General features: G+C 38.1%; 3 protein-coding genes across 3 annotated transcripts in view; 1 reads left to right on the top strand and 2 right to left on the bottom strand.

Moving 5' to 3' along the window:
* LOC108237008 (protocadherin Fat 3) overlaps positions 1-10695 on the bottom strand; it is an 83482-nt gene extending 72787 nt beyond the window's left edge. The window contains exons 1-4 of the mRNA XM_017418164.3: positions 10513-10695; positions 6644-9630; positions 4978-5112; positions 4536-4737 (exon numbers count right to left, since the gene is read on the bottom strand). Coding sequence (XP_017273653.1) covers positions 4536-4737; positions 4978-5112; positions 6644-9607 — 3301 coding nt within the window. The 5' untranslated portion in view covers positions 9608-9630; positions 10513-10695. The remainder of the gene's footprint in view (positions 1-4535; positions 4738-4977; positions 5113-6643; positions 9631-10512) is intronic.
* A 269-nt stretch (positions 10696-10964) lies between these two features.
* On the top strand, positions 10965-19859 carry chordc1b (cysteine and histidine-rich domain (CHORD) containing 1b). The gene is made up of 11 exons (XM_017418112.3): positions 10965-11146; positions 15520-15569; positions 15657-15713; positions 15914-16074; positions 16251-16351; positions 16638-16696; positions 17362-17432; positions 17619-17724; positions 17861-17980; positions 18070-18132; positions 18574-19859. Exons 1-11 carry the CDS (start codon positions 11083-11085, stop codon positions 18742-18744), a joined length of 1023 nt encoding a protein of 340 aa, XP_017273601.1. The 5' UTR covers positions 10965-11082; the 3' UTR covers positions 18745-19859.
* Positions 19860-21236: 1377 nt separating this feature from the next.
* LOC108236980 (tyrosinase-like) lies at positions 21237-25136 on the bottom strand. Its single transcript, XM_017418110.3, has 5 exons — positions 24279-25136; positions 23099-23315; positions 22126-22273; positions 21856-22037; positions 21237-21653 (listed from the first exon to the last, which is right to left on the bottom strand). The coding sequence occupies exons 1-5, from the start codon at positions 25098-25100 to the stop codon at positions 21388-21390; spliced, it is 1635 nt and encodes a 544-aa protein (XP_017273599.2). The 5' UTR covers positions 25101-25136; the 3' UTR covers positions 21237-21387.
* Between the last annotated feature and the right edge of the window lie 2114 nt (positions 25137-27250).

The following is a 27250-nucleotide window of genomic DNA, read 5'->3' as shown; positions in this document are numbered from 1 at the left end:
GAGATATCAGCAGATAATATTTTTGACAAACTGAGAAACCAGAAAGGAAAGGGGGAACTTTTGTTGTGCAATATTTTTAGACAAACTAACAAAAAGGATCTCCAATTCTTTCTCTTTATATAGTCCCCTCCACTATCTCCCACTGTCTGCCTCACTCTCTCTTCACATACTTCTTTTGGCACTAAGAGCCACAGATTGACAAGCAGCCAGAGCAGAGCCACTCAACATAGCAGCTAAATGCACTCGCAGAAGGACAGAGTCCAGAGTTGTCCACGGCTATCAAAACAGACCTCTAAACTAATAGATGAAACAAACAGTCTTATGGAGAAAACTTGTTCTTACTGTATATTCACATCTGATGTGAGATATTAGAAGAGCAAAAACACTAAAAAAAAAAGAAATCCCTGCAAGATGAAAAAATGTTCAAAACATTAAAAAGAAAAAAAAAAGGAAAGCCCGGGGAGGAAGAAAGCCGTATTTTCTTCTGACACTTTTTATGTACTCCAGACTCCCCCCCTCCTCTTCATTCTCTTCCTTCCTCTCCTCACTTCACTTCCACTCCCCACTCCCTTCACTTTCTGCTCTAACAAGCAGTTTGATTTCCCCTGGAAAATCTGCACTCAATAAACGTTCTTGCTGGCTGTGATGCTGCTCGCTGAGGTTTTAGTACCAAAGTGAATAACAACAACAACAGGAAGAGGTGCTATGGGGGGTTTTGGGTGATCTGTTTGTGTACCGCGACAATGTTGTCCCATGTGGACAGTATATACAGCAAACATATGGAAATGTTTATGAACAAGCCTTAAACTTACGATCACTGACAAGTAAACACTGCTTGCATGCCACAATGCACTGTTCTGCTAGGAAAATCCATTCACATGGATACTAAGTAGAGACTTTTTAATCTCCTATTTTGCAGACCGATTTTTCCCCATCAATAGCCCTCTGTAGCAACATCCTCTCAGCAGGATGCTCAACAACACAGCAAAATCTGCTTGAGAGGGACTCAAAGTAAGTATAAGTAAGGGTCTAACGTGACTTTGAAGATTTTGAATTTAACTTCAGTTCCTTGTCCACCAGCTGAGAAGTCCACAAACTTTAAGAGACTGGCAGTATTTAGAGTTCATGATTGCTGATAGAATGATACTATCAAACTGGAAGAGAGATGCAAATCTGATTGGTTTTCCATGGGGGGTACAGGGGTTCTCAAACTTTATATTCAAAGGTCCAAATCTGCTTTCTAGATAAGGTCAGAAGTTTGAAACATCTAGCAATAAGCCAATTATTTTTGTTAAATTTGAGAGAAAATAAGTTAGTCATTAAGCTTTTCAACACCCCAATTTTGTCAACCTTTAAGGTAAAAAAAAAACGTGGTTGTAAATTAATACGAAAGATCAGACAAACTCAAGATTAAACATTTAAGCTTTTAAAGTCTGATCATAACTTTTATCTTTCCAAATAGTTTATAAAATATTTATTTTCCTACATTTTCAGTTGAACAAAAAGGCTGAATTAGTTTGGATGTGGAGCCCTGATGTTTAAGGTCTGCTTTGTTGATATTATTGCTTGTGAATAATTTGTTGTAACATTTGATTCCAAAGATTATTGTGACGTACGTGAATTGATGGACTGAATGTCATTTATTGTAATCTAAATCTATAGTAGAGACAGCAGATATGATGTTAAAACAGAAAAAAAAATAGAAAAATATTCAGAATTTTGTGTTTGCATAGAATAAGATTACCTTCATATAAAAATGGTTGACCCCCTTGACTGTCACTGTGCAAGTCACACACTGGCCAAGGTGGGTATGATGTGGATAGATGTGGGCAACAAAATAACGTGCACAGCTAGAGTACAGTTTTGCAAGCTGTGCCTCTAAGAAGAATAAATGCAAAGTAAAATATTTTTTTTGTTTAGTTCCGTTTAAAGTATAGTGTTTTTCTTTGATAGTTTTTATTGCTGCTAATTTTGCCCATATTATTTTGGTATAGTGTCCAAACAGACTCCAAGGTGTCCAGATGCTAATCTAATGGGATCTAATGACATGTGTGGGAAGCAGCACAAGTCACTGAACCCCTACTGGGCCTACAGTCCAGTACTAACCTCCCAGAACTGGATCCTCACATATGTTTTAGTCAGGGCCCAGACTGGTCAGAGCTGTTCACTTGGCTAAAAGAATATCAATTCAATGTTAGGCAGGTGGTCATACTGTTATGGCAGGTGGCTGTACATGTACTTTATATTCACAACATATATACACACATTTTGATAGATCAACCAGAGCAGGAGGGGGGAGTAGAGGTAAAGGGGCTTCCTCTGTTCATGTGTTTCACTCAGTACTACAGTCAATACTAATTAGCCTAGTTAAATGTCGATACAGGCCTCCAATGGAAGTTATGTACAGTAGTGCAACATGAGGCGATAAAAATGGGCATTGGGAAAAAAAAATCATTGGTTTCATTAAATAAGTGCAAAAATGCACAGTTAAAACTACTAATTATTTTTTATGATGTCCATTGTTACTACTTTTAATATTACTATTTTACGTCATTGGTAACACACTAGTTGTTGGTAACAAACTTCTACTTGCTTTACTGTCTACATCACTATTATTGAAAAGTATCCAACTGTTTGTGAGAAACTTGCGTTTGACTACATCACTTTACCAAGTACACATTTTATTCCCTTTTTTAAAATGACAAAATATTAGTAGTTATATTGATATTTAGCAATATTTATATAACACAATAACTAAGTTGCACTGTTTACTTAAAGGGCTAGTTCTAGTTTCAAACTGAGAATGAGTGAAAAGCTTAAGAACTATTAATATTTTACTTGTTGAGGTGAGGCAATAGTTTTTTGAACAACATCATTTTGAAGAATTTCTTTTTTATTTTGATTAGACTGATGAGCTAACAACTGGACAAAATAACTAGAGCAAAGCCAGGACCAAAGTAAAATGCTGCTATTCTAAAACAATTCCAATTTCAAAAAGTTCACAGCCGTTCATGCAAACATATTTTGGTAAACTTTTTCTTGTTGTCAATCTTGAATTACACAGTCATTCAAACAGAAATACATTTTTTTTCATGTTGCACTTCAGTGCTATAGCTAGCTGCTGCTGCTGGTATTTGTGCCGGCTAAAACCACAGAATTCTATGCAAAACAACATATAATGCAAAACTGACCATGTTGTAAAGTATTTTTAACTGAGAAGAAATTTAGAAGCAATTTGACATTGGCATTTTTTTTTCTTTGGTTTTGGAGCTATGTATGGCAGGTAATATATTAACTGTTTCTAACGTTTTTACAGAACTCCTCTTCAAAAGATCTGAACTACGACTTTAAAACTGCTTTAAGACTATATAGCCACACAGTAATAGGTATGGTCTGTCAGTATGCATTGTCATGAATAATTGTTAGCATTTCTATTCATGAATAAAAATGTTGCTGACCATTCATTCCATTTAAGAAGGAAGTAGAAAAATAAATATTTTCATTTCAAAAGAGACAGACCAAATGTTTTAACAACATGCTATCTATAAATAGGTAATAAATTAAACTGGAAAACATAAATTAGAAATGCTTAGTCCTAAATGGGTCAAAATTACCTTATTTCTTTAAAGAAATGTGTAGTCAAGTAATATTTAGTCCAGATTATTCAAGCTTTCAACTTGCAACTTTCTTTTAAACAACAAAATGGTGACAAAAATCTAAACAAAAATCTCTAATTCTCACCTTAGTCTTTTTGGCAATATGGCTTTTGAAGACTGTTAAAATTGAAAAAGTACAAAAAAATATTACTCACTACCTAGTACCATGTGGAGAAGAAAGAATGAAGAAATTCAGTTTGAAAGTTTCAGCACCATGGAGAGCGATACAAAGACCTTTGTTAAAAAGCTTCAGCATCATACAGGCTGCAGCTGCAAGATACTGTAACATTACTTTATGGAAAAGAAGGAGTTCTCACTCACACATATTTCAGATGCATTTTTATTCTAGGTCACAACTCTTAAATAAGTCACACTTATTTCTTGATTCTTAGAAAATACGGGCTGCTCTGTGGGGGAGCCTTGATCAGCATTATCTACGCAGCACTGGGGTGAGTTATTCGACGCAGCCTGAGGCCCAGTCACTGTAGCTGCCTGCCTGGCTGCCATCATTACAGTAATGATCTCCCAGTGCATGGCTCCCATGTGAGGCCCCATCAAACCAGATGACTGGGACTGTGCCTGATATTCCTCTCTACGCCAGTGCACAAATACATATGCACCAAAGAAAGCATAAAGTTAACTGGTGATTCTTGTTTTGTTTTTTTAAATCCCTGACAGAGGCAATTTGTTACAAACACACCTGCAAAACAAAATTAAGATAAAGGAACAACGACGTATGTGAAATTCATCAGTGGCTTATGAACTAGTAAGATTTCCCATTAGCAATTCATTCAGCTGTTCGTATTCTAAACATGTTGCTGCGTGTTATTGGATTTCCACTTCACACAAACAGGCTTCAAAATTGATCTAGTGTCACACCTGTGTCTTCGTCGATGGTGAAAGTGCCCAGTCCGCTGCCTCGGTGGACGGAGTATCTCAGCACGCCATCTCGTCCCTTGTCATCATCTTTGGCGCTGACCGTCAGGACACTTGTTCCTGCACGCGAGTTCTCCTTCACTGAGCCTCTCACGGCAAAGTCGGGGAAGTAGGGGGCATACAAATTTTCATTGACGTCCGCCACCTGAGGAAATGGGATGGTTGACTTTATTTAGATAGAAGAACTGTGTGCCATTGAGTATGCATTCTATCAGTGCAGCCCCATGTTGATCTGGGGAGGTTCTGTGTGCTACAAATCAAATTTTCTCAATATATAATGATAAATAAAACTGAAATAAAGGTATATGTAAATCATATTAGTGAGAAGAGTGAAAATAAAAAAATAAAAAATTGGGTCATATTTATTCTCATGTCTTTTACACACCTCAATCTCCACAAATGTCTGGTTCTGAAGGCTGGGTACTCCTCTGTCTTCAGCAAATACAGTCAGGTTGAAAAACTGTTTAGTCTCAAAGTCAAGCTCCTTCCTGATTCTCAGGACTCCAGTAACAGCATTGATCTGCACAAAACATTACATCAGAAACACTCTTATAAGTTATTGCCTGCGATCCTAAAAAGAAAATTAAGACATATTTAGGAACCAAAATGAATTCTACACACAAAATTTTGATTTACAGTATAACATGTTTTATGATTATAGGATTATCTGCAGCTAAAAGTGACAAAGACTATTTCAGTATTAGACAAGAATTTTTTTCATTTTATTATTCTTTTTTTCTGATAATTCTCAATTTGCATCTGCTTGTTTGTAGCCATTTTTTAAATTATTATGGCTCTTATATTTTGATCATTTTCTTGTTGGAAGGTCAGTTACTAAAACATTGCATACACATCCACCTTTAATCCCTATGCTTTATTATAATTGTTTCATCGGTTTGAATACTTCTATTATTTACTTAATAAAAGTCACATACCTGTGTCCAAATAACTTAATTAGCACAGATTTGATAACTTATGAACAGCTTATTTTTTTCCTGGTTTAGGTGAGCTTTTGACCAAAACAAATTGATGGATTTTGTTAATTTTACTTTAGAGTTCATAGAGAATAATTTGGCCAGAGTCCCTGTTTCTGTTGTGAAAGATGTTCTGAGATTAGGCAGATTAAACAAAATGGCTTTAATGGTAATAAATGAATAGTGAACAATCCTTGGAAATAAACCAAGAAGAACTAAGATTCTGAAGGTAGACTCCCAGCACCTGGCAGAAAAAACCTATCAACAGGGTTGAAAAGAGGCTCGGCCACTTTCTAGACCTCTGGGTAAATTAAAGACAAAAAGAAAGGAAAGGAACTCTCAAACCTAAAAAATCAAGAGTACAAAAGATTAATGCTTCAAAATCACAGTAAAAACATGACAATGCTTGTTAGCTATATTAACTTCTTTAAGATTTTATTATCGCCTGCTGCAAAAAGGCAGTAATGTTTTTAAATGTGTCTGTGTGTTTTGTCAAAGTAAAATATCTCACAAACTACTGGACAGATCTAAATGAAACTCTCTGAAAGTAATAATTGCATGTACAGCTACAAATAATTAACTAGGGAAGTCAACCCAATTCAAGATGGCCACCACAGCTACATGACCTTTAACAACACAAAAATGGCTATAACTCAGTCAATTTTACACATACTGAGCTCAAATCTGATTGCAACATGTAATCTGAATGATAACACATTTTGCAGTTTTGAAATATCACATGAGTATATAGAAACTGTATGTTATTTCAAATATTTGACTACAATGGCAAAATGCTGGAATTTTTCAACATAAGATGATTTTAGTTTAAAACCCTGGCATGAAAGGTGGTGGGCAATATGTATTAAAGAATGTGTATGGTTTAATTTAAAAAGGATATAAAAAATTAGGGATTGAAAAACCTAACACAGAAACAGTTATGATGTGTTCATTGCTTCCTGTCTTTTGTCCCCTATTAATGTCAGGAACATTATTTACACAGGAAACAGTAAAATTTGGCAAGACAATATTTAAGCTCTGTTTAATTAAACACTACAAATTAGCTCTCACATAACCTACCTCAAATGTGCCATTGAAGTCATTGAACAAGAAGTATCGGACTTGTCCACCAGGTCCAACGTCAGGGTCCTGAGCCTGAACCCATGTGATCACAGCTCCTGGCGGCAAGTCCTCTGGTACCCGTGTACTATAACTGCTAGGCATGAAAACTGGAGAGCAATCATTGATGTCTTCCAGAATAATATTTAGAGTAGTGACTGATGACCGTCTAGTGCCTTTTTCAGCCTTGTCTCTCACTTCAATCATCAATGAGAACACTGGGTATGTTTCTCTGTCCAGCTGGCTGGCAACAAATACAATTCCAGTTTCACTGTCAATACCAAACTGAGGGATGCTGGTCTGCATTATAAAGTAGAGCTGTCCATTTTGCCCCATGTCTTTGTCAAAGGCAGTGATTGTAATAACTTCCATTCCAATGTCTGCTTCTTCAGAAACAATGACAGAGTAGTCATCCTGATAAAACTGGGGATTGTTGTCATTTGCATCCTCTATAATCACTGTCAGTAGTCTCCAGTTTGACATTTGAGGAATGCCCTGATCGTAGATGGTGATATTAAGGAAGTAACGATCCACTCGCTCACGGTCAAGTGGCTGTAATACTGTAATTAGTCCACTCTCCATGTTGATGTTGAAACTGTTTTCTTTGTTTCCATCATAAATGGAAAAGAGAACCCGGCCATTGAAACCAACATCACTATCTCGTGCTCGCACTTGAAACACACTGGCTCCAGCAGTCAAGTCTTCTCTCACAAGAATGCTTGTAGGTAAGGCCTCAAACTGTGGTGCTTGTCTGTTTGTGGAGAAGAGATCAATGTATCTCTCAGTTGATCTTGGCCTAGCCATTGCTGATGCTTTCGAGACCATTCTCTCTGCCAACAACTGGGCCACCCTGGTCTCCTTGCAGGTCAACCCGCTGGGTGGTATCCTGCTTCTCACCACTGATACATTCACAAATATAGGATTAGAGAACAGCTCTCCATCTGTTGCAACTACTTTCAGGTTAAATATCCCACTTTTTAAACTTTCTGCCTCAAAAGATCTTTTCAAAACCAAAGCGCCGGAGTCAGGATGTAAGTTAAAATTGTCTAACTCGTTCCCAGACAATATCTTGTACCTCACCATTCCCAGCTCATCCATGTCTATAGCTGACAAGGTAACAATGGTCTTGTTGATGGGGAAATCACGACTTATCATTCCTCTGCAAGAAATTTTCTCAAAAGCAGGCCGATTGTCATTGATGTTAATTACACGAATAGTGATATTAACCTCACTCTCCCTTCTGTAGGGTGAACCCCAGTCCGAGGCACGTACTGCAAAAGTATAGAAATCCTCTGATGATTCAAAATCCAGATCTCTTGTGATCCTCAGCTCTCCAGTGTTCTGATCTATGCTAAAAGGAAGAGACTTCTCACCATTGATTGTGTGCGTTACATACCCATTCTCTCCTTTATCAACATCCACAGCAGACACTACAAGAATAACAGTACCTATAGGTAAGCTCTCGTTGATTGCAGTTTGATAGGATGGCTGGCTGAATACTGGAGAGTTGTCATTTGCATCTTCTATAGTAATTTGAACTCTTGCTCGCTGCTGACTGATGCGATCAACTACCTCTATCTCTATGAAGTCCTGTGATATCTTTGTCAGCTGCCTTGTGGTCATAATAACGCCAGTCAAAGGGTTTATATCAAAGTGCATTGGATCTGAGAGGCTGCCGAAGCTGTAATTGACACTCAGAGGAGCTGGGGATATTTTTACCACTTCTACAATAGTGCCTGGGGGAGCTATTTCACTCAGCTTGACTACATAAACATCGTTTTCAAATTTTGCCAGCACCGAGTCTCGCTTTGTAACCACCAGTTGAACAACTTGGGTGTTAGAAAACTTGGGGGGTATACCTCTGTCTTTGGCCTGGAAGGTTAAGTTGCAGCCATAGGGGTAAGTATCCAAGTTGATCTCTTCTAGTGTTTTAACTCTATACTCATTCCCAACAGCTGATCTCTCAATCACAAACTGTTCATAAGGGTCACCCTCAATAATGGACAACCACTCTATATCCCCAGATAGCCCCTCATCTTTATCCTCAACAGTCACTATGGCATAGACTAGATCTTTGTCTGTCCATGATGGAACAACAGCAACAGCACTGAGAACAGGAGCAAACTCATTAACCCGTTCCACTGTTAAGACCAGCCTGGCAGTGCTGCTAATACCATTATTCCCATAAAGTTTCATACCTCTGTCGACAACCTGCACTTCCAGCTCGAATCTTTCTTTTTTGTCTATTCTGGCTTGGCCCGTCAGACTTATGACCCCACTGGTTGGATGAACAGCAAAGAGTTCTATCCTGTTCTTGAAGAAGTAGTAGAACTCTCCATTGGATCCAATGTCTGCATCTGTGGCTGTTACACGTCCTATGCTGGTGCCCAGGGGAGCACTTTCAGAAACAACAAATGAATAGAAGGTTGGGGAAAATAGAGGTCGGAGGTCATTAGTATCCAAGACCTTGATATAAATGGTGGCTAAAGCCTCTAGGCCTTCATGGGCGGATGCCTTAACTGTCAGGGTGTAATTGTCCTGTACCTCCCTATTCAGTGTGGCACCACTCCCGCCATTTATACATATGCGGAGAAAACAAAAATCTCCCATTTCAAACTCATCTGCTTGGAAGATGCCTTCACTGTCTCCAGACTCAATAGAATACTTCACATCTAAAGGCCAAGACGGCACAAGAGTGACGCCCATCTTGACCTCACTTCTGATATAGGTTCGTGCGGCAGAGTTTTCAAAGATTGAAGCATTATAAACTGGCTGGGTGAAAAGCAGCAAGGCTCGCCCTGCCCTCGGTGTGGGCAGGAACTGGGCTTGAGTTGAAGAAAAATGAAGAAAGATGTATAAAATGACATTTAAAAAAGGAGAAAAACTAGGTAGAAGAAGCATATTTTCCCACAGGTTAGGCTTCATCAATATTCCATCACCCAGTCATCCTGTTTGAAAGAAAAATTGACAAAGAGAGACAGACGTGGATTCAGTTCATCAGATGTTAAAGACATGTGCTCAAAGTATTTGAAAGGCAACTCTGGGACAAAAGTTATGAATACATGTTAGGAATGCACAGTATCCCTGCAGGGTTATGACAGCATACATCAGTGCTTTGGATTCAAACACTAAATGCTGCAACCAAACAAATGATATGACTTTAAACAACTCACATCACAACTCCAAATGGAAAAAGAGCAAGTCTTCTGGACAAATAAAAAAAAAAGATGCTCTTAAATCTTTTGTTACAGACTTACAGGATTGTATTTTATTTAAATATGTTGTCTCTTGGGGAAAAAAATGCAATCTTAATGCATGTCTGAGTTTTTACTTGCACTCATGATAAGGCATCATCCCTATGTTAACTTTAAAAAGCAGATGAAATTGAATGCAATGAAGAAAAAGGCAGAAATTGAGCAATTATCGTGAGAAAAATGGCATGATGACACATGATGATGTAAAAATAATATATATATGCTTTAAATGTTGCTTTTGCATTCGGGAATTCCCATGCATGATAAAAGAGCATCTTTTTTAGACAGGCACTAAAACACATCTGAGCACGCTTTGTATTGTAGACTCAGTTGCGCTGGCATCGATCATCCTCAGCACCAAATGAACTGTCACAGTTCAACTGTCCCGGTAGCCCTAACGGTGCGCTTATCATCATCATCATCATCTCTCATGCCTGATGCGGCTCAGATGGATCTTGTTTTCGTGCAAAACCCGCGAGTTTATTTCAGTTCCAAGCTACCGCCTGCTTGAGTTACGGCACTCTTTGTGAATGTGGAAAAAGGAAAATCTCACTCACAGATTGCAAAGTGTCCTACCTTTAGACGAATCAGATGCCATCAGTGAAAGTAAATCCTTTCCCATTCTCCCATTCTTTTTATGGCATTTTTTTAATTGGGAAAAGACAAAACAATCGAGCGCGACAGAAGAAAAAATATATATTTTCACCTAAATATCCTGAGAAGCAGTTGACAAATAGACTGCAGCCATCCTTGTTAAAACTAAATAGCTATTGTCCCAGTTTTATGCAGCCGATGCAAGCATGGGTCCAGAGAGCTATTTACAGTAGTAAACTCAGAAGTGACCTTACAGCAGTTCTACTACGTTTGCTGCAAGGTTAAGGTCCGTAACAAACGTGCTGCTGTGAGGAAGGTGTAAGTTTAGAAGCCGCCAGCATCAGTTGACGATAGGGGACCACGCTCACTGGATGGAGGCGGAGCCAAAAGCTCCGATCTTTGCCGAGTGCAGCCGAGCCGACAGCACCCGGAAGTGCGAGCGGTGTAGCGTTTGGGCAGCAGCCAGCCAGCCAGCAGCACGGCTTCAGCACTGATCTGTGTCTCTCACAGTTAGGAGTCCAGTCACCGTTTAAACTTTCTGCGTCCACCATCATGTCCGTTTTGTGTTACAATAAGGGATGCGGACAGCGGTTTGACCCAGAAAACAATCCGGAAGGTGAGTTTCTGTTTTAGTTAACTCTTAATTTGAAGGTTGCCGGAATATTAGCAAGCTAACCTCTGATCATCTGGAAATTTCTACAGCGTGCGGGCCTTTTTGGGCTCAGGAAGCTAACCTAATGTTAGCTGTCTGGTTCAGACATTGTTCTAACTTCATTCATTAACACCGCTACGTCTGATAACATGTAGTTTATAATACGTAAGCTTTTTGTGTCTTAATTCTAGTCTTTTAGCAGGTTAGCATGGTTCTTAGTAGACCAATGTCTGGACAAGATAGCTTACTGAAAGTTTAATGAACAGTTTGTGCTCTTGTTACTCCTGAACTATCTATTATACAGCTGTCTGAAATCAGAACCACGTTCCTTCACTTTTGCCAGCACTGAAAAGAAAATAAAACTGAAAAAAAAAAATCACTTTTTTTTTCTTTTTTTTACCAACTCTAACTATCATAAAGTTCGGTTTAAACTGTTCCTCATCAAATGTGGTTCAGGTTGTACATTTTATTACATCCTTCTGTTCTAATGCAACTTTACTATATATTCAAATAGCACTCTTTTAAAGGCTGAGAGACTCATAGCCTTTAAAACAATGCATAGTATGTAAACTCAGAAGTAGATACATGTAATTACATCTTTCGTTGAGAACTGCTGAAGTTTTAGGAGTTAAAGGTGAATCGTCTTTGAAAAGCTAGAGAAAATGCCAAGTGGTATCTTAGGCCCTCATAATTTCCATAACCCGTATGGCTGAGACACTCTGTGGTTCTAGGTGACTCTGAAATGTTTAAACTTAAATATGTATGCAAAAAATGAAACCTAATCCAAGTAATCCTAGTCCTGAAATCCACCAGCTCTGCTAGATAACACACAGCGTAATCTAGAGCAGTCAGTGATCATTCAACCTGATTGGTCAACTTTTGCACAGTTTTTGGCGGCTCGACTAGAGATCAAAACCCATACTTCAGGATCCCTGTGGTTGTGACTAATCAAGGAGAACAAACATGTCCCAGCGATGAAGACAGCAGTAGTTGACAAATCTTGGTCGGGCAGACCTATGGTCTACGAGCCTCTATCAGTAGAGAATTTGCTCGGATCATTTTGTTGTTTTGAAATAATAGCTTCAGATATTTGGAATCTACTGATAACAGAAAACCTCTGGAAACGGCAAACTTGACCTCTAAATTACCTATGTGATAACAATAATCATTGTTTATGTTGACTTTTCATGCCAATACTGTGTACTATATTGTGAAAAAGATAAAAAAGGTCACTTTAGCAGTAGTTTACCTGCTGACATAACACTCACCCTGCCTGTTACTATGTGATACCCATTCTTCACCACGATGCAGGTTTCCTGCACCCAACCAGAGACATAATAATTGTAGGGCTGGAGACTTTTGTATGCCTTGAGGTCTTTACTTGTGATTGTGAAACAACAAAGCTCTGATTGAAAACCAGATAATATACAAATTCAAGACAAGGGATTGACAATTATATGGATTTTTCTGCCATTTTCTCACATGCACATCTTCAATGTAGTCAGTCGTTCTATAACCTCAATTTCTGCCAATATTGTTACTTGCTATTGTTGCCTCAGAAAACAAATAAATAAATAGTGCTAATAAAACTTATTTTCAAGTACTTTCTCTTCTAATGTACTTTTTTAGTCTTCCAGCATGGCAATGCTGCATTCTGTGCACGCGTACTGATGACATCAGTCGAAGCGGAATATATAACTGAAACAGTAATTAGGATACTGAAATTGTACTCAGGATGCAATGAACTAAATACCGTGACAGGCAGGCTTGTTGTTGCCATGGTGACTCACAAAGTTACTGAAGTCTGACAGTGTTGAAATGTCACTCTTTTCTGCTTGTTTATTTCTGCATTTTGAAGTTATTAGAGTATTTCAAATATGTTTCTGCAGCATTTTCCTGGTTGTTGTGATTCTGGATTTGCAAAACTTCCAAATTTGGCCCTTTTTTTTTGTCTTTCTTTGTACCATTTTTTTTTTGAATTATAAATAACTAAAATTTAAAGTTAGGGTTACTAGTGGGTTTAAGAGCAAATTGAATAATTCCTCCTGCATTCAACGATGCATAACTAGTGGGCATCACAAACTCTGAGAAACTCCTAAATGGAATAAGGTCAGGTGTATGCAAAGCGATCCTTTTCGCAGCCTCAGGGCTCCTGCCATCGGGGAGTCTATTTTGAATTTATTCTGTCTATTGCCAGTGGTTAAACCAGAATCTGTGAAACTAAAAGACTTACTAATAACCAGAAGCTCAGGCAAATATCAGAAAAATCGACTGATTCAGAGTTTGTTTGCAGTAGACATGCCTCTCAAAAATAAGGCTTTTAATTTTATATTACAGATCATATTAAAAACTATCTTTCAAGTACTTTAAAAGTCGTATGGTTTAATTTTCTTATTTTGGATGAACAAGTTCTTAAATGTTATGACAAATCTGTTTCCAAGTTGGTGCAAATCACTTTCTTTCTTTCTTTCAGGAAAATGTAATTAGATGTAAACCCATAAGAGTAGTAACCTAACAAAGCTGCTATAGGTTGGTGGCTATAGAAAGTTAATTTCAAGACTTTTTGCCTTTAAACCTCGTCTTGCCTTATTTAATATTAAACGAGTACGTTTGTTTATGATATCACTGTTTATGTTAAGCTGTGGCTTGAAATGTAATTGAACTGTCAAGGTGGAGATGTTGTCTTCAGCTGGCACAACAGACCCTCAGTAAGTCCTCAATTTCCTTTATTTAGAATTGTCTTTCTGTTTTCAGGTAATCTAACACTGTGTAGTGCCAGACACTCAAAGCAGGAGCCAGGTCTAATTTCCATTTTAATAGGATGGCGCTTTATCATAACAGTGGAGTATATTATAATTACCTTTAGGGATATCTAAGTGGTGTATCTATGGCGGTAGCACGGAAAAGGCACAGCTCAGGCTGTACCGCGCGAAAAGTGATTTATGACCTATGATGTCTACCAACCTTTTTTTTTTTTATTTATTTATCTTTTCTTCCACTGATTTGTGGTCATGGTACTTCTTATAGAAGTACACAAAAGTGGGCAGAGCATTTTACTGTAGGGAAATCCCAGATATGGTATGTGTGCCATAAAAACAGAAGCATAGATTTCCACTGTGGCCATTTTAATGAAATATGTCTCCACACTAACAGAGATTTTTGAAAAACAATTTTTTATTTTTATTTTTTTTACTGTTTGCACCTCTTGTTCACTTATAAAGAGCCTTTACTATAAGAAAAAAAAGCTAATTTTTTAAACACTTTTCACAGTTAAAACTTTTAAAACCTTCATTTTATTGTATTTACTGGACAAGTGGACATTTGGGGGAGATGGTGACATTGCAGCTTGCTGTGCATGCCTGCTTTTGCTTATCATACGGAGCATGTGGTGCTGGTTTTATAGTTTCTTCTTTTATTGTTTTATTCCTGCATCAGGCTAGATTTGTACCGACCCTGATGTCATTAAACTTTTGTTGTGTTTTTAATATTAATTATTAAGAGGAAATGGTAAACAATGTAAAAAACAGAATTGCTAGTTGTTTTTTGACCTACCATTAATGTCAAGCCACCTTCTGGCTTGTTGTTGGTATTTGAGCATATATATTTTTTTCTGCTTTCTTGTCTGAACAGAGACTTTTTTTGTTTTGTTTTTGCCTTCAAACTGAAGACCAAAATATTGGTTTAATAAATATCTGGACCGTTGAAGTGGAGTCGCTGTTGTTTTCCAGCATGATCTGTTTAATCCCTGTGTAAAGTCTTACAAAATGTTTCCTCTCCTAAACACAGTATAACAGACCCAAATGAAGGGGAAGTTTAAAACTTCGTCGCATACATCGATAATCTCACCTTTTGACGGTTGCAACTCGCTCACTTTTAAGTCTTGTTTAAAATGCATCAACTGAGCTGCTACCAAAACAAAGCTAATGGTCCAAAATCCCTCCATCACAGCCTGCTTTCACTGGCTTGCAGCAAAATGTAGAATTAACTTCAAAAAGTCTTATTAATCACATTAAACTGATGAGCTTTTTTCAGCAAAGCTTCCTTTTTATGTGTAATCCAGTTTTAAATCCTGATAAATGGCTTGGATTGGCTTTCGTAAACTTTATTACATCTGTCCTGGTCCCATCAAATCTGCTGCATTTTGCATTTATTTACTTGTCTAACAGTTGGTAAAGGCTTCTTTAAACGAGGTGGCCTGCTTCTTTATCTGCTTATTAAACCAAAGTGGTCTTAGTGTTTTGTCCTGTGTAAACAATGTCAACAATCTCCGTTCCCACATAGCTCTATCAGTTTTTTCTCCAGGTTGATAGAAGTTGTGGGGTTTTTTGTCTTCACAGATGGTTGCACCTTTCACCCAGGAGTCCCAGTGTTCCACGATGCCTTGAAGGTGAAAATGCCTGAAAACTCACATATCACTTGTGCTCCGTTTAAAATCTGTTAAAATGGTAATGTTTCTGTACCAATCCTTTTTTAGGGATGGTCGTGCTGCAAGAGAAGAACTACAGACTTCTCAGACTTCCTCAGCATTGCTGTAAGGTTTTTTTTTTTTTTTACTGTTTTAATCACCCACTTTTTGCACTTTCAGTCCCCTCTCCATTGTCTGCTGTTTCATAGTTATTGATTGCCAACACTTTCTGTGACCCTAACACATTGTTTTGTGAGTCCAATACAGTGACTTTTTTTCCCTTGCCTCCCTCTCCCTCTCTCTCTCTCTCTCTCTCTCACTCTCAGGGTTGTACAAAAGGTCCCCACAACAAAGAGAAGCCCCCTGAGCCGGTGAAACCAGATGTGACAACATCCGGAGAAAAAAAAGAGCTGGAAGCACAGAAACCAAAGTTTAATGAGTACATTATCTCTGCACCAAAACCTCAAGAGGCGATATGCAGACCGAGGTTGGTTTCACCACCATTTTTTTTGTTGTTCGTCAGCGAGAAAAGTAGCAGAAGTGTTAACAAAATGTATCTTCACAAAACTTTATAATGGCAATGAGCTACTTCACTTTTGTATTACAAAGAGTCTGTATGTTGTCTTTTATGTATATATATTGTTATATTTGTTACTCTTACAGTTCTGATGAGCCAGTGGTGAGACTGAACAATAAAGTCTCTGCCTCCCTCAAGCAGGCGCTGGAGAAGCTGAAGCTGTCTGAAAATAAAACGGACAAGAAAGGTGGGAACTGAGCTTCTGCCTTCTCCTCCTGTTTATCATCTGCAACGTGCTCCCCAGTCATCTTTCATTCACTCAGTGCTTGTCATAGTAGGCATGAAGGTCATGTTGACAGTAGAGCTTAATGGACGACCACTGGGATTTTTCCATCATCTGTGTCATTCACATCAGGATATTTGAGATAAAGATGACAGGAGGAGGACAGCACAATGCATTTTTAATTCTCGTCATGGATTTTTTTCTTTTTTTCTCTCCCTCTCTCTCTGATGTTTTTTTTTCCTGCTTTTAGAGGAAGATGGTGATGAAATCAAAATTGGAACATCCTGTAAAAATGGAGGATGTACTAAAGTAAGTGGATGGTGTCGTGAGAAAATGTAATTCTTTCGCCATCTGTTTTGCTTCCCTTTAGCGAATGCAGCTTTAGTGTCAGGTTTGATCTTAACACTCAAAAAAGAATAAACACATGTTATGTGAAAACATCATGATGATCTAGACTGATTCTTTAAAAAAAGAACATCAAAAGAACAGATTTTATTTATTTTTTTAACGCAAAGTTTTCAGTCAATCTGATTTCCCCTGTCAGATCAGACACGTTGAGATTAAAACAGAAATTGGGAGGGAAATTTGCTTTGACGTGTTCGGTAGCTGTTTTGAACTGATTTACATAATTACACTTAAAAGGATTTTATTGAAAACCATATGTTCTCTCATCAGTTGCGTCTTTGTGGGCTGTTTATCAGTCAGGATCCTGTTAAAAAGTGCGGTTTAAATCACATTAAGTGTTATAATAGATGAGGTTCTGTGGTACTTTGATTTTTTTTTTTTTCATCAGTCAATAAAAAACGATGAGTTTAAGCAAACAAACTGTAAATTCTTTGTCAAAATGAAGATTATCAGTAGCTGAGTATAAAATAAATTGGATTTATGCCCTGTTTTTGCCTCTTTGTCAGTTTGATCTTAAAACTAATCTTCAGTTTAAAAACAAACAAACGCACTATTGTTGTTTTCTTCAGACATTTGAGGGACCTGCTAGTGACTCCGATGTGTGCTTATACCACGCTGGGGTCCCCATTTTCCATGAAGGGTTGGTATCATTTTCAAAGTTATCACTTTAATATGTAGATTTTATTTATTTAAATAATTTAGTAAGGTATTCTGTGGAAACTGTGAAAGAATAATGAAGCATAGCATTACCATTTTCCTGCTATAAGTCTTGTTCGTGTGGCTGCTAAAACTCCAGCCGGTGCTAATGTCTTTCCTCCGTGTCCAGGATGAAATACTGGAGCTGCTGTAAGAGGAAAACCTCAGACTTTAACTCCTTCCTTTCGCAGGAAGGCTGTACAAAGGGAGCACATCTATGGAGGAAAAAGGATGAGGTAGGAATGTCAGCGTGGTGGTGTGAAATCCCGTTCTGGCGGAGCTTTAGCTGGAGCTCCATCTAGTGGCTTCACAGTGAAGCAGAGGTCCTGCAGCCGAGTTCTGAATCTTGCTTCATGTGAATTCTCTTCGCAGGGAAAGAAGGTGGTCCCCTGCAGGTTTGACTGGCACCAAACTGGGACTCAGGTCATCATTTCTATTTATGCCAAAAATGCCATCCCCGAGCTAAGCTACGTTGATGCTAACAGCACCACGGTGAGGAGTTGCTATCGTCTGCCAGATGATTTCTGTCCATGTCAGAACTGTTCCTCAGTCCAACGATGACTTTTATTTTCCTTTTCCAGCTTAACATCAACATTATATTTGATGGAGAGAAGGAATTTGTGCAGAAGATCAGCCTGTGGGGAGTAAGTGCACTTTTATTCTGATGCAAATGGGCTCGACAATTTTGCTGTTAGCCACTTCAAATATGCAGCGCCATATTCAAGCTGCCACAGCTCATCATGGCTTTTAAATGACAGTCTAATTAGTCATTTAGAGTACACTCAAAACATTTGCAGCTGTGATTTAAATGCCAACCCTTTATTTGGTCTTGGTTGTAAACTACCAGCTTTAATTTTCACTGCAGTCTCTCTACTAATTCAGAGAAATGTCTCATCTTTGGTCCTACATTTTGGTTGCTCATTCAGAGCTCAGTGAAAAGGACTTAAGTTTGATTGAAGTAAACCCAGAGACTAGTTTGGTCTTTATTTTGTTTTTTTTTGCTTTACTGATGAGGTATAAATCACGTACCTTTTTATTATCCGTGCGCTAAGTTTCTCGTTTTGTTTTTTTTTTTCCCTCCGAAGGTGATCGACGTGAGTAAAAGCACAGTGAACATGATGGCAGCCAAGATCGAGGTAGCCATGAAGAAGGCTGAGGCGATGTCCTGGGCCCGTCTCGACCTCCCTCCTCCTGCCGCTCCCCCGAAGGAGGACGAGAAGAAGCAAGAAGAGACTGACAGCGAAGATGAAGATTAACGATTAGGATTTTCAAATACACACATATATTTACTTCTTGCTTCAACAAAAGCAATAAGGCACACTGTAAGTTATTTACTTCTGTAAAGAATAGCTTTTTTTTGCCTTTTAAAGCCTATTTTCTTAAAGGTTCACTTTTATCATGACAGTGAATATTTTGTCCAGTTGTCTCAGCTTTTGGATGTTATTTTGCCATCTTAGAAATTTGAGTTATCCAAAAATATGAGTACAGTTTTAAACAAAAGGAACTCGTAAAATGTTGTAGACTTTAATCAGGTCGTATGAGTTCTTACTCGTTAATTTGGACTTTAGTTTCTTAAAAAACCAAAAGCTAGGAGGGACCACACGGTATCAAGGACTTGCTGTAGACCCCCGCTATCAAATCAAATTGGAGTTCACTCGTGACAAATCTGTCGGCACTGAATATAAAACAAAATTCCACCTGTACATTTCCATTGTCTCATACGTGGTACATAAAAAAAAACGATGTACCTCCAGCTCTGTGGTAATGGTTGTTTTTCTTTTTTTCTTCATCTTTTGGTTTCAATAATTGTGTATTTTGTTTGTCTTTTACCAGTATCCTGCCAGACTAAATACTCTCCTCATACAAAAAATGTATTTCCGTGTCTGTGTGAGGAGGAAAACAGTTCTCTGACGTTGGGAAATCCAGTTCCCAAGAAATCTGCTTGTATTAAAGGGAATTTATTCCAAATATAAATCTTCAGTAGAAATAAAAGTTTAAATGTTTGGCAAATTTGTTCCAACTATACCAACGTTATCACAGTTAAATTTTAAGTTTACGTCAATCTTTTTTTTAATTTCATTTAACTTTTTTTGCATTTTCTGTTTTTAAATGCTGAAGTTATCTCCTTGTTTCTTGTCAACATTCTGTGTTTTTTTTCTATTGAGAATGCACTGTAATATTTGAGAATGCCAAATAAATACAAAGTATTTTGAGCAAAGTACCGTATTATTAAAATGATACACTAGACAGCATGAGTCTAAGCTTAAAAAGTCTGTTTATTTGGCCCAATGAGACCAGTATAGGAGGAGCAGAAAGAAGCCAGTTTATTCCAATTGAAAATAAAATAAATTTTTCTGCTGAAATTTCAAAACCGTGTTGCATTGTTTCTAAATCCTCATATCTCACCATTCAAAATCCTGACAATATGTAGGCTTTTTTTTAATTTAGGTATTTTTTGGACGTTGGAAGTGGAAGCATTTCTCAAAATAAATGTAACTATTTAAATGGAAGTTGATGGAAAATTCCATCAACTTTTGGGATTTCTGTGACTGATAAATCGAAGAATGCTAGGAGCAGAATATCATGTCATTAGGGTAGAAAATGTTGACTTCAACACTTTGCTTGCAAAAACCATTCAACAACAGTTTGAGTTTACTGATTTAATCAGTCACGGTGAAGTGGTTCTTTTTAAGGAGGTTCTGTCTCAGTAGGCAGCTGAGGAAGAGGGAGGATGGGGTTGAGAAAACAAGGCAATCATTGCAAATTAAAACAACCTGATGAACAGATTTATTGCTTTCTATAACAGCTTGACTTGAGATCAGAGTTGTGGTTGAGGTGATCCTGTCCCTGAACTTTTATTAACCAGTAAACCTCATTTATTTTGAGTTTTAAAACCATCACAATCATGCTAACCAAAATAAACACAAATAAAACCCTTACAATAAGGAATTATCACTATTTGAGGGTGTTCGTAAAAGCTAAATATTGACATTGTTTTCCAAATATAGAGAAAATAAGATATTCCACTGACGTTATGACAACTTCAATTCTATTTGGGATAGAATTTACAAATTATAAAACATCTTCAGAAATGAGACTCCAACTATTTAGTCAACAGATTAGTTTTGCAAAATGTAGCTTTGTCTTGGACTTTTTATTTATTACCTTAAATTTTTGTGTTGAAATAAAATATGAACTATTTCTTTACCTTGCCACTGATTTATGTCTTTCCTGAACTAAAATATAAAGTTCTTAGTGGCAAAAACATGAGATTTTTGTGAAATTACCTAATTATCACCAACACTTCACCTTACCATTGAGGATTTTTAAAATGGTAAAATACTGTATTTCTACAATGCTTTGAATTTAATTATCTATTTTTGAGAACATAAAGTTCAGTTGTGATATAGTTTTTTGTCATGAGTTTCTTTTTAGAAAATAAATTGGTGAATATTTTCCAAGAGTTGGAATTTGCCATATTTTGCCTGGTGTTTGAAATAAAGGTCCAGATTAGCAGCAAATAAATGTAAAACTGTCTCCAGTTGGAGTTACACTTGGATGTTTTTTTGTAATAAACATTTTCTATTCATGACTGACGCAGTGCACTGGAGATTATTATATCTGAAGTTATCAAATGAAACTGTGTTAACCTTTGAAGAATAAATGTCTCAAGTTATTACAAATCCTTTCTGTTAAAGAAAATAGAGCACAGAAAGTGCCTATTGGATCAAATTTTACAAAATACAAGTTTTAAGACAAACATGTATTTTTTAATTTATTGAGTCATACAACATTTTCAAAGTCCCTGCATGCACAATTTTCAACACTTAATACATATTTAAATATACTGACATGAGCAGAGTTAACAGTGTTGGAAAATCCCTGCACAGCTTGTGTTTTTACATGGCTGTTTGGTAGCTGCGGTGGTTGGTTTCTTCTGCTTCGTTGCTCCAGATAAGTGGCTGTCTCTCTGGGAGGGAAAAGACGCTTCTCCAACTTTTCCCAGAAGGCCACATCATTCCTTTAGCTCGACGTTTTGCGAGCAGGACAGCGGCAGCAATGACCACCGTCAAAACTGCTCCACAAAGTCCCGCGAGCAGCAGCCAGGGCCACACAACCTGCAAGTTATCCAGGTAGGGACGCATGGATTCTGCAAGCCTTTGGTCTGAAAGTGAGATCAACAAAGCAGGCACTAAGTTTGAATTTAACCCAGAGTTCCTCATATTCCTTTAACACATGATACTGTTTTAGATTTACACCTTTTCATATTCAATGAGTAGATATCTTGGGGGGGAACCAGTGTAGAGATGATAAAAAATACATAGTTGGTTTTCTTAAGAAAAACAAATTCCCTGAAGGGAACTTACTGGCATTTAACAAGTGGGAGTACTCATATCCAAGCTCTTTGCTGGAAATAAAGTAGTCTTTATTCCTGTGGAGAGGCAGGAATGGTGCCATGTGGTAGTCCCCGTTGTGCCCTATGGGAGCATTAGACTCTGGATACTGGGACGGAGATGGTCTGTGCCTCCTCAGCCACTGCTCATAGATACTGTCATAGAAAAGATGAGAATAAAAGAGCTCCACTATTATATGCAATTATGATTCCAAAAATGTGTCTGTCTGTCTAAGTTACTCACCTGTCAACAAAAGCATGGTGAAGGATAAATATGGGGTCATTTGCAGAGCCCTGCACTGACGACATGGATCCATTCATGAAGACATGCAGAGAAGCATGCATACCCAAACGAGAACTGTTACCCAACCCGGTCTGAGGGTTCCCGGATCCTGCAAGAGAAAAAGTAGCTTAGCAGATCTGATGGAGGCAGAATGACATGATATCAAGCAGACTCAAAATAAATTAAAGTGGGCGTTTTTTAATTTTATTTTACAGGTAACCTACTTAAAAAAAGGTAACACTAAGTTATCGGGAATTTTATCTGTAAAGGATTCAAACTAACTCAGAAAATGTCTTACACAGCTTTCCATAGATTTTATATCTAGACAAGGAACTGTAACATTTGAAATTTGTTCAGACCTGATAAATAATCCTAAAAGCCTGAGAAGAAGACATGTTTGATTGGAACTTTTTTGGTTCTTGAACATTTTTCTTGTTGTCCAAGAGGCTTCCCTAACTCCAGCTGATAGGCAGGTCAGTTGGAACTTGGTATGGGGTCAGCAGCATCAGTGTTAAGGTCACATGTGTGTGTTCAGGCCATCATCAGGTGGGCAGCTTGGGTCAGGGTCACATGGGTGTCATTTAGCCATTCGACCATCATGTGAGTCAAATAAAGGCTTAAATGATGCTAAAACCACCTGAAGAAGAGTATCAGAGATGAATTTTAATAAGGCTCTTTGGTAATGCCAAACACAGCACCTCTCTTAGGTGTTTGATGTTGAAACAAAAAGGATGTTCATTTATGTGTCATTCAGTCTTCACAATAAATGGATTTGAGTTGAATTTGTAATATCGAGCCCACTTTTATGGCAACTCTAAGATGATACCTAAATTATTAACAGCATACAGCTCAGTCTGAATGAGCTGATATATTACAGAGAGAGACCAAAGAGCCAACAAGTCATGGGTTGAATCCCAGTGTGTGTTTTGTGGACCTTCCAGAGTGTTTCTGAAGCTCATGTTGGCACTGCGGTCCATTGCTCCGGTGTCGTAGTCCGGGAGACTGATAGTGAACTCCACCTCTGCTGAAGTTGGTAATCTTTCTACCAGATTACGATTGTGGTTTCCAGGATTACGGCGCAGCGGGCCTTCGTCACTGGCGTCACACAAAACTCCTCTGCTACTGTACTCTTCAGCCCGAGAGCACAGAACCTGTAGTCAGAGAGCATAAAGGTGAATCACAAATTCTAGCACTGAAGTAGGCTGTGTAAATCTCACTGGAAAAACATTTTACCAATATCTGTGGTTTTATTTTACTCAAAAATTTGACATATATTCAGTTTTTGGAGGAATTTATTTGACAAAATATCAGATTTTGAAATAATGTATGGTGAGGTGTTCTGGGCACGTCCCACCGGGAGGAGGCCCAGAGGAAGACCCAGGACACGCTGGAGGGACTATGTTTCTCGGCTGGCCTTGGAACGCCTTGGGATTCCCCCGAAGGAGCTGGCCCAAGTGGCTGGGGAGAGGGAAGTCTGGGTCTCCCTGCTTAGGCTGCTGCCCCCGCGACCCGACCCCGGATAAGCGGAAGAGAATGGATGGATGGATGGATGGATGGATGAAATAATGTATGCATTGTTTAAAAGCAATGACCTATTAACAATATTGATAACCATCCAGCAGCATTTCCAAATAATATTTGTCTACATAGCAAACAAAACAGAAACACATATGCATGAATGGACAGATTATATCATGTTTTGAAAACTGCTCTAAAAATATTTCTCAAATGAATTCATTTAATTTTCAATTTTTGTGCAAAACAGACAAGTTTTGTGCACAACTTACACCCTTTTTAACCAAAAACAAGACATTTTAAGTTTATACAACACATTTCTGGTCTGGGGAATAGGGTGTAACTTGAAAGATACAGCCATGTATGGAGGAAGATTAAATTCTGTCATTTTAACCTGCTTTTATGAACTGACATACTTTTACCCAATACCTAAAGCCCATTTAGTTCTTTTTTCCTTGACATTTTTGGTGTTTTGGTGGTAATAACATTGACTCAGTTTGTGAGACAAGTGCTTCTACTCTTCAGACATATCAACTTTGAAGTAATTTTCCAACATAGGGAAAAATAAACAAAACAATACAAAACTAAAGCAGACTTACTTTCCAAGAGGAAAAGACAGAACTTGGGCTGATAAGAGAGGGATCCTCAGGGCTCCTGCCTCCCATCAGCTCATCCGTGCACACGTCACAGCCCTGGGCATCTCTCCAGTCCCAGTAAGGAAGGGAGAAACGTGTGTCTCCGGTCAGCTTTCTGATTTCATGTTCCCAGTGCAGCAGGTACACGCGGTGCCAAGGGGGGAACGCAGGGGCCCAGTGGGCAAAGTCCACGTTGGTCCACACATTCCCCGGCCCGCCAAGCAGTGCATTCCGGGACACGTAGTAATGCAGCCACACGAACACGTCATACACAGACACATCAGCAAACATGGGGTTGGAGCCGTTCTCCATCTCTCTGTAGGTTCCAGTCGCCACAACATAGTCACTGCTGACTGTCTGCTTGGCCAAGTTCAGATAAGACACAAATCTATTTCTCTCGGCTCTGGTCAGGTGAAAAATGTTCCTCCTCAGAGATTCTCTTCTCTCCTGACAGTTCACCCCAAAGTAGCCAAACTTACAGTCCGCACAGTTAAATCCCATAAAGTTCCCTCCACACTGGCAGGTCCGGTTGTAGAAAACCAAGGGCCACTTCTCTCGATCGTCCAACCCCGAAAAGGGGTACTGTGGCCCGTCGGGCTGATCCGAGACCACCACATCCTGACAGGACCCTCTGCCCGACCTGGCCCCACAAGCTGAGCCGTCGCCCTCCCAAGGCGGGCAGCACTCCTTGGTCCGCAGGGATTCTGGAGTTGTGCAGAGACGGGGGAACTGTTGATAGGTGGGAGCCAGACACAACAAGAAAATGATAGGTTTTATTGGCCACATCACAGCAGCGTGCAGACGATAAGCACTCAAAAGGAAATGAAACAAGTGGGAGAGCTGGAAAGTGGGAAAATTCCTCAAGTTCCACTCCATCTCCCCACCCCCAGTCACATGCTGCAACACCCCCCTCCCCAAGCTCACCTCAGCCTCGAGCAGCCAAAAATCCAAGAATTGCAGACAAGAAACATGACTTAAAAGCTGTAAACTTGTGATAAAAGGTCTGTTTGTGACATCTTATCTGATTGGAAGTTCAGCAGCTTACAGTTTGAACCATATTGTCTCATTCTGCATATTTAGGAACAGAAAACCAGTTTTAGCAGGTTAAATCTTCATCTCTTTGCACACAAAAGCATGCAAACACTCAAATATAAACAGTTTTTCTTGTCATTAAGGGATGGAAATCACCATGGCAGTGGTGGGACCACAGACACTACAAAAAAAAAACATAAATGAAAAGGAAACAAAAGCCCCAGTCTTTATTTTCTATTAGTCGCTTAACGATTAAAGAAAAATATATGATCAGTCTTGTGGGTTGAGGCCGGTAAAAGCAAATCTTTGGTGGTTGCTTATGCATTATTTATTTTCAGTCCACTGACATCTTTACATCTGGAAAGGAAAATCTGCTATTTAAAGCATGTTAAATTTTCTCTAATAAAACATGAGTTTTAAAACAAATTCTAAATTATTTGTTCTGGGAGTGACTAAAGTGTCTTATTTGTTTTTTGTTTTTATAAAGAATTGATTCTGTAGTCATGTGTCACGAACAGCACAGATAACAGCAGAAACTTGAAACAAAGTATTGACTGAGAAGCAGCTGATGAGCACGCTGTTGCTTTGGGCAGATTTTTGTTTTATGATGTTTTCTCAGAATGTCTCGATTCTTGCTGCTGATGTTTCACATGATCTTTTTGTTCGCAACAAAAACATTGTGCAACCAGACTTTTAGAGTTGTACTTTCCCTGTAGAAGCAATTTATTGTGATATTTACTTTTAAAAAATAACACTGCCTATTAAAGAGAATATTATGACACTAGAGGGCGATATAGCTATGCAAATTTTTCATGCTTTTTTTTAAAGTTCCTTTTCTGTCTCCCCTGGTAACTAAGAAACCAAATTTTGCACTCACTCATTTGAAGTGTATTAATACATTTTCACACATACAGACAGTATTACACAACTCCCTCCATTTTTCAATCTTGTCTCAAAAAGAATGATTGTTCCAAGTTTATCAGAGAATTAACCACTCTTTGTGTGTCTAAACATGTTCTTTTGTTTGTTGTTTTTGCTGTACAACATCAAGACAAAAACACCAAGAAAAAAAAAAAACGTGGATTCACTAACACATAGAGGACTGTGAAGAAATTACCAATAATGTATATAAGTCATTTTTTTAATGATTTAATTTGTCTGTCTGTTTGTCCATCTGTCTATCTTCCATTTGTTCATCTCTCAGTAAAGACTCTATAAAAGCTCTCAAAAAGTATTCCTAGAATGTGCTTTGAAACCATTCTCAAGTGTGCACAAAATGTTTTGAGAATTTTAATCAATAGTCCTTCACATTTTCTCGATTTTCCACAAAATATCGAAGCTTGAATGTTCCCTTGAGTTCCCCTTGTTTCCCTTCTCAACCTACAGAAACCTGCCTGGAATTGATCGGTAAAAGGCTGATTTTACTAACAGAAGTTTTGGTAACCTAAAGTTAAGTTTTGCAAACCCACTGGAAAACTGGACTGGAACATTTGGTGAATGCTTATATAAGATTGTTCTGTAAAACTTGTGGAAATTTCAGAAAACGTTTTTAAAAAGGATCTACTTGTGGATTTACAAAATAGTAATAAGAGAACTTTACAAGAATGTATCATCCAGGATATTTAAGGGTTATACAAAAATACTTTTTTGAAACTGCTCCTTTATGGCAATAATCTGTAAACCTTTAAAAACAGTTCCCTAAACGTTTCTATTCAATAGGAGAGACAAACATTTCAGTTCGAGGTATTGAAGGCTAATTAATATTATTATTATTTTACAATCAAAAAATGACAAAGCAAAAACTTAAGATCAACAGGATGTTGGAAAAAAATAAGCCTTTTGCTTTGTTTTTTGTTTCTCTCTTTGATTAAACATCTGAGCCATCACTGATGATGCTCCTCGCT

This window comes from Kryptolebias marmoratus, linkage group LG13, assembly GCF_001649575.2.
Source record: "Kryptolebias marmoratus isolate JLee-2015 linkage group LG13, ASM164957v2, whole genome shotgun sequence".
NCBI lineage: Eukaryota > Metazoa > Chordata > Actinopteri > Cyprinodontiformes > Rivulidae > Kryptolebias > Kryptolebias marmoratus.
Note: the sequence above shows the minus strand (reverse complement) of the source record. Positions and strands in the feature narration are given on the sequence as shown.

Bases quoted from the DNA above. Each gene is read 5' to 3' on its own strand.
- LOC108236980 (XM_017418110.3), bottom strand. From the start codon at position 25,100: ATGTGGCCAATAAAACCTATCATTTTCTTGTTGTGTCTGGCTCCCACC. The intron at 23,316-24,278 runs GTAAGTCTGCTT...CTCTGACTACAG, and splicing joins CTGTCTTTTCCTCTTGGAAA to GTTCTGTGCTCTCGGGCTGA. The intron at 21,654-21,855 runs GTAAGTTCCCTT...TCTCACTTTCAG, and splicing joins CTCCCACTTGTTAAATGCCA to ACCAAAGGCTTGCAGAATCC.
- chordc1b (XM_017418112.3), top strand. From the start codon at position 11,083: ATGTCCGTTTTGTGTTACAATAAGGGATGCGGACAGCGGTTTGACCCA. The intron at 15,714-15,913 runs GTAAGGTTTTTT...TCTCACTCTCAG, and splicing joins CAGACTTCCTCAGCATTGCT to GGTTGTACAAAAGGTCCCCA. The intron at 17,981-18,069 runs GTGAGGAGTTGC...TTCCTTTTCCAG, and splicing joins TTGATGCTAACAGCACCACG to CTTAACATCAACATTATATT.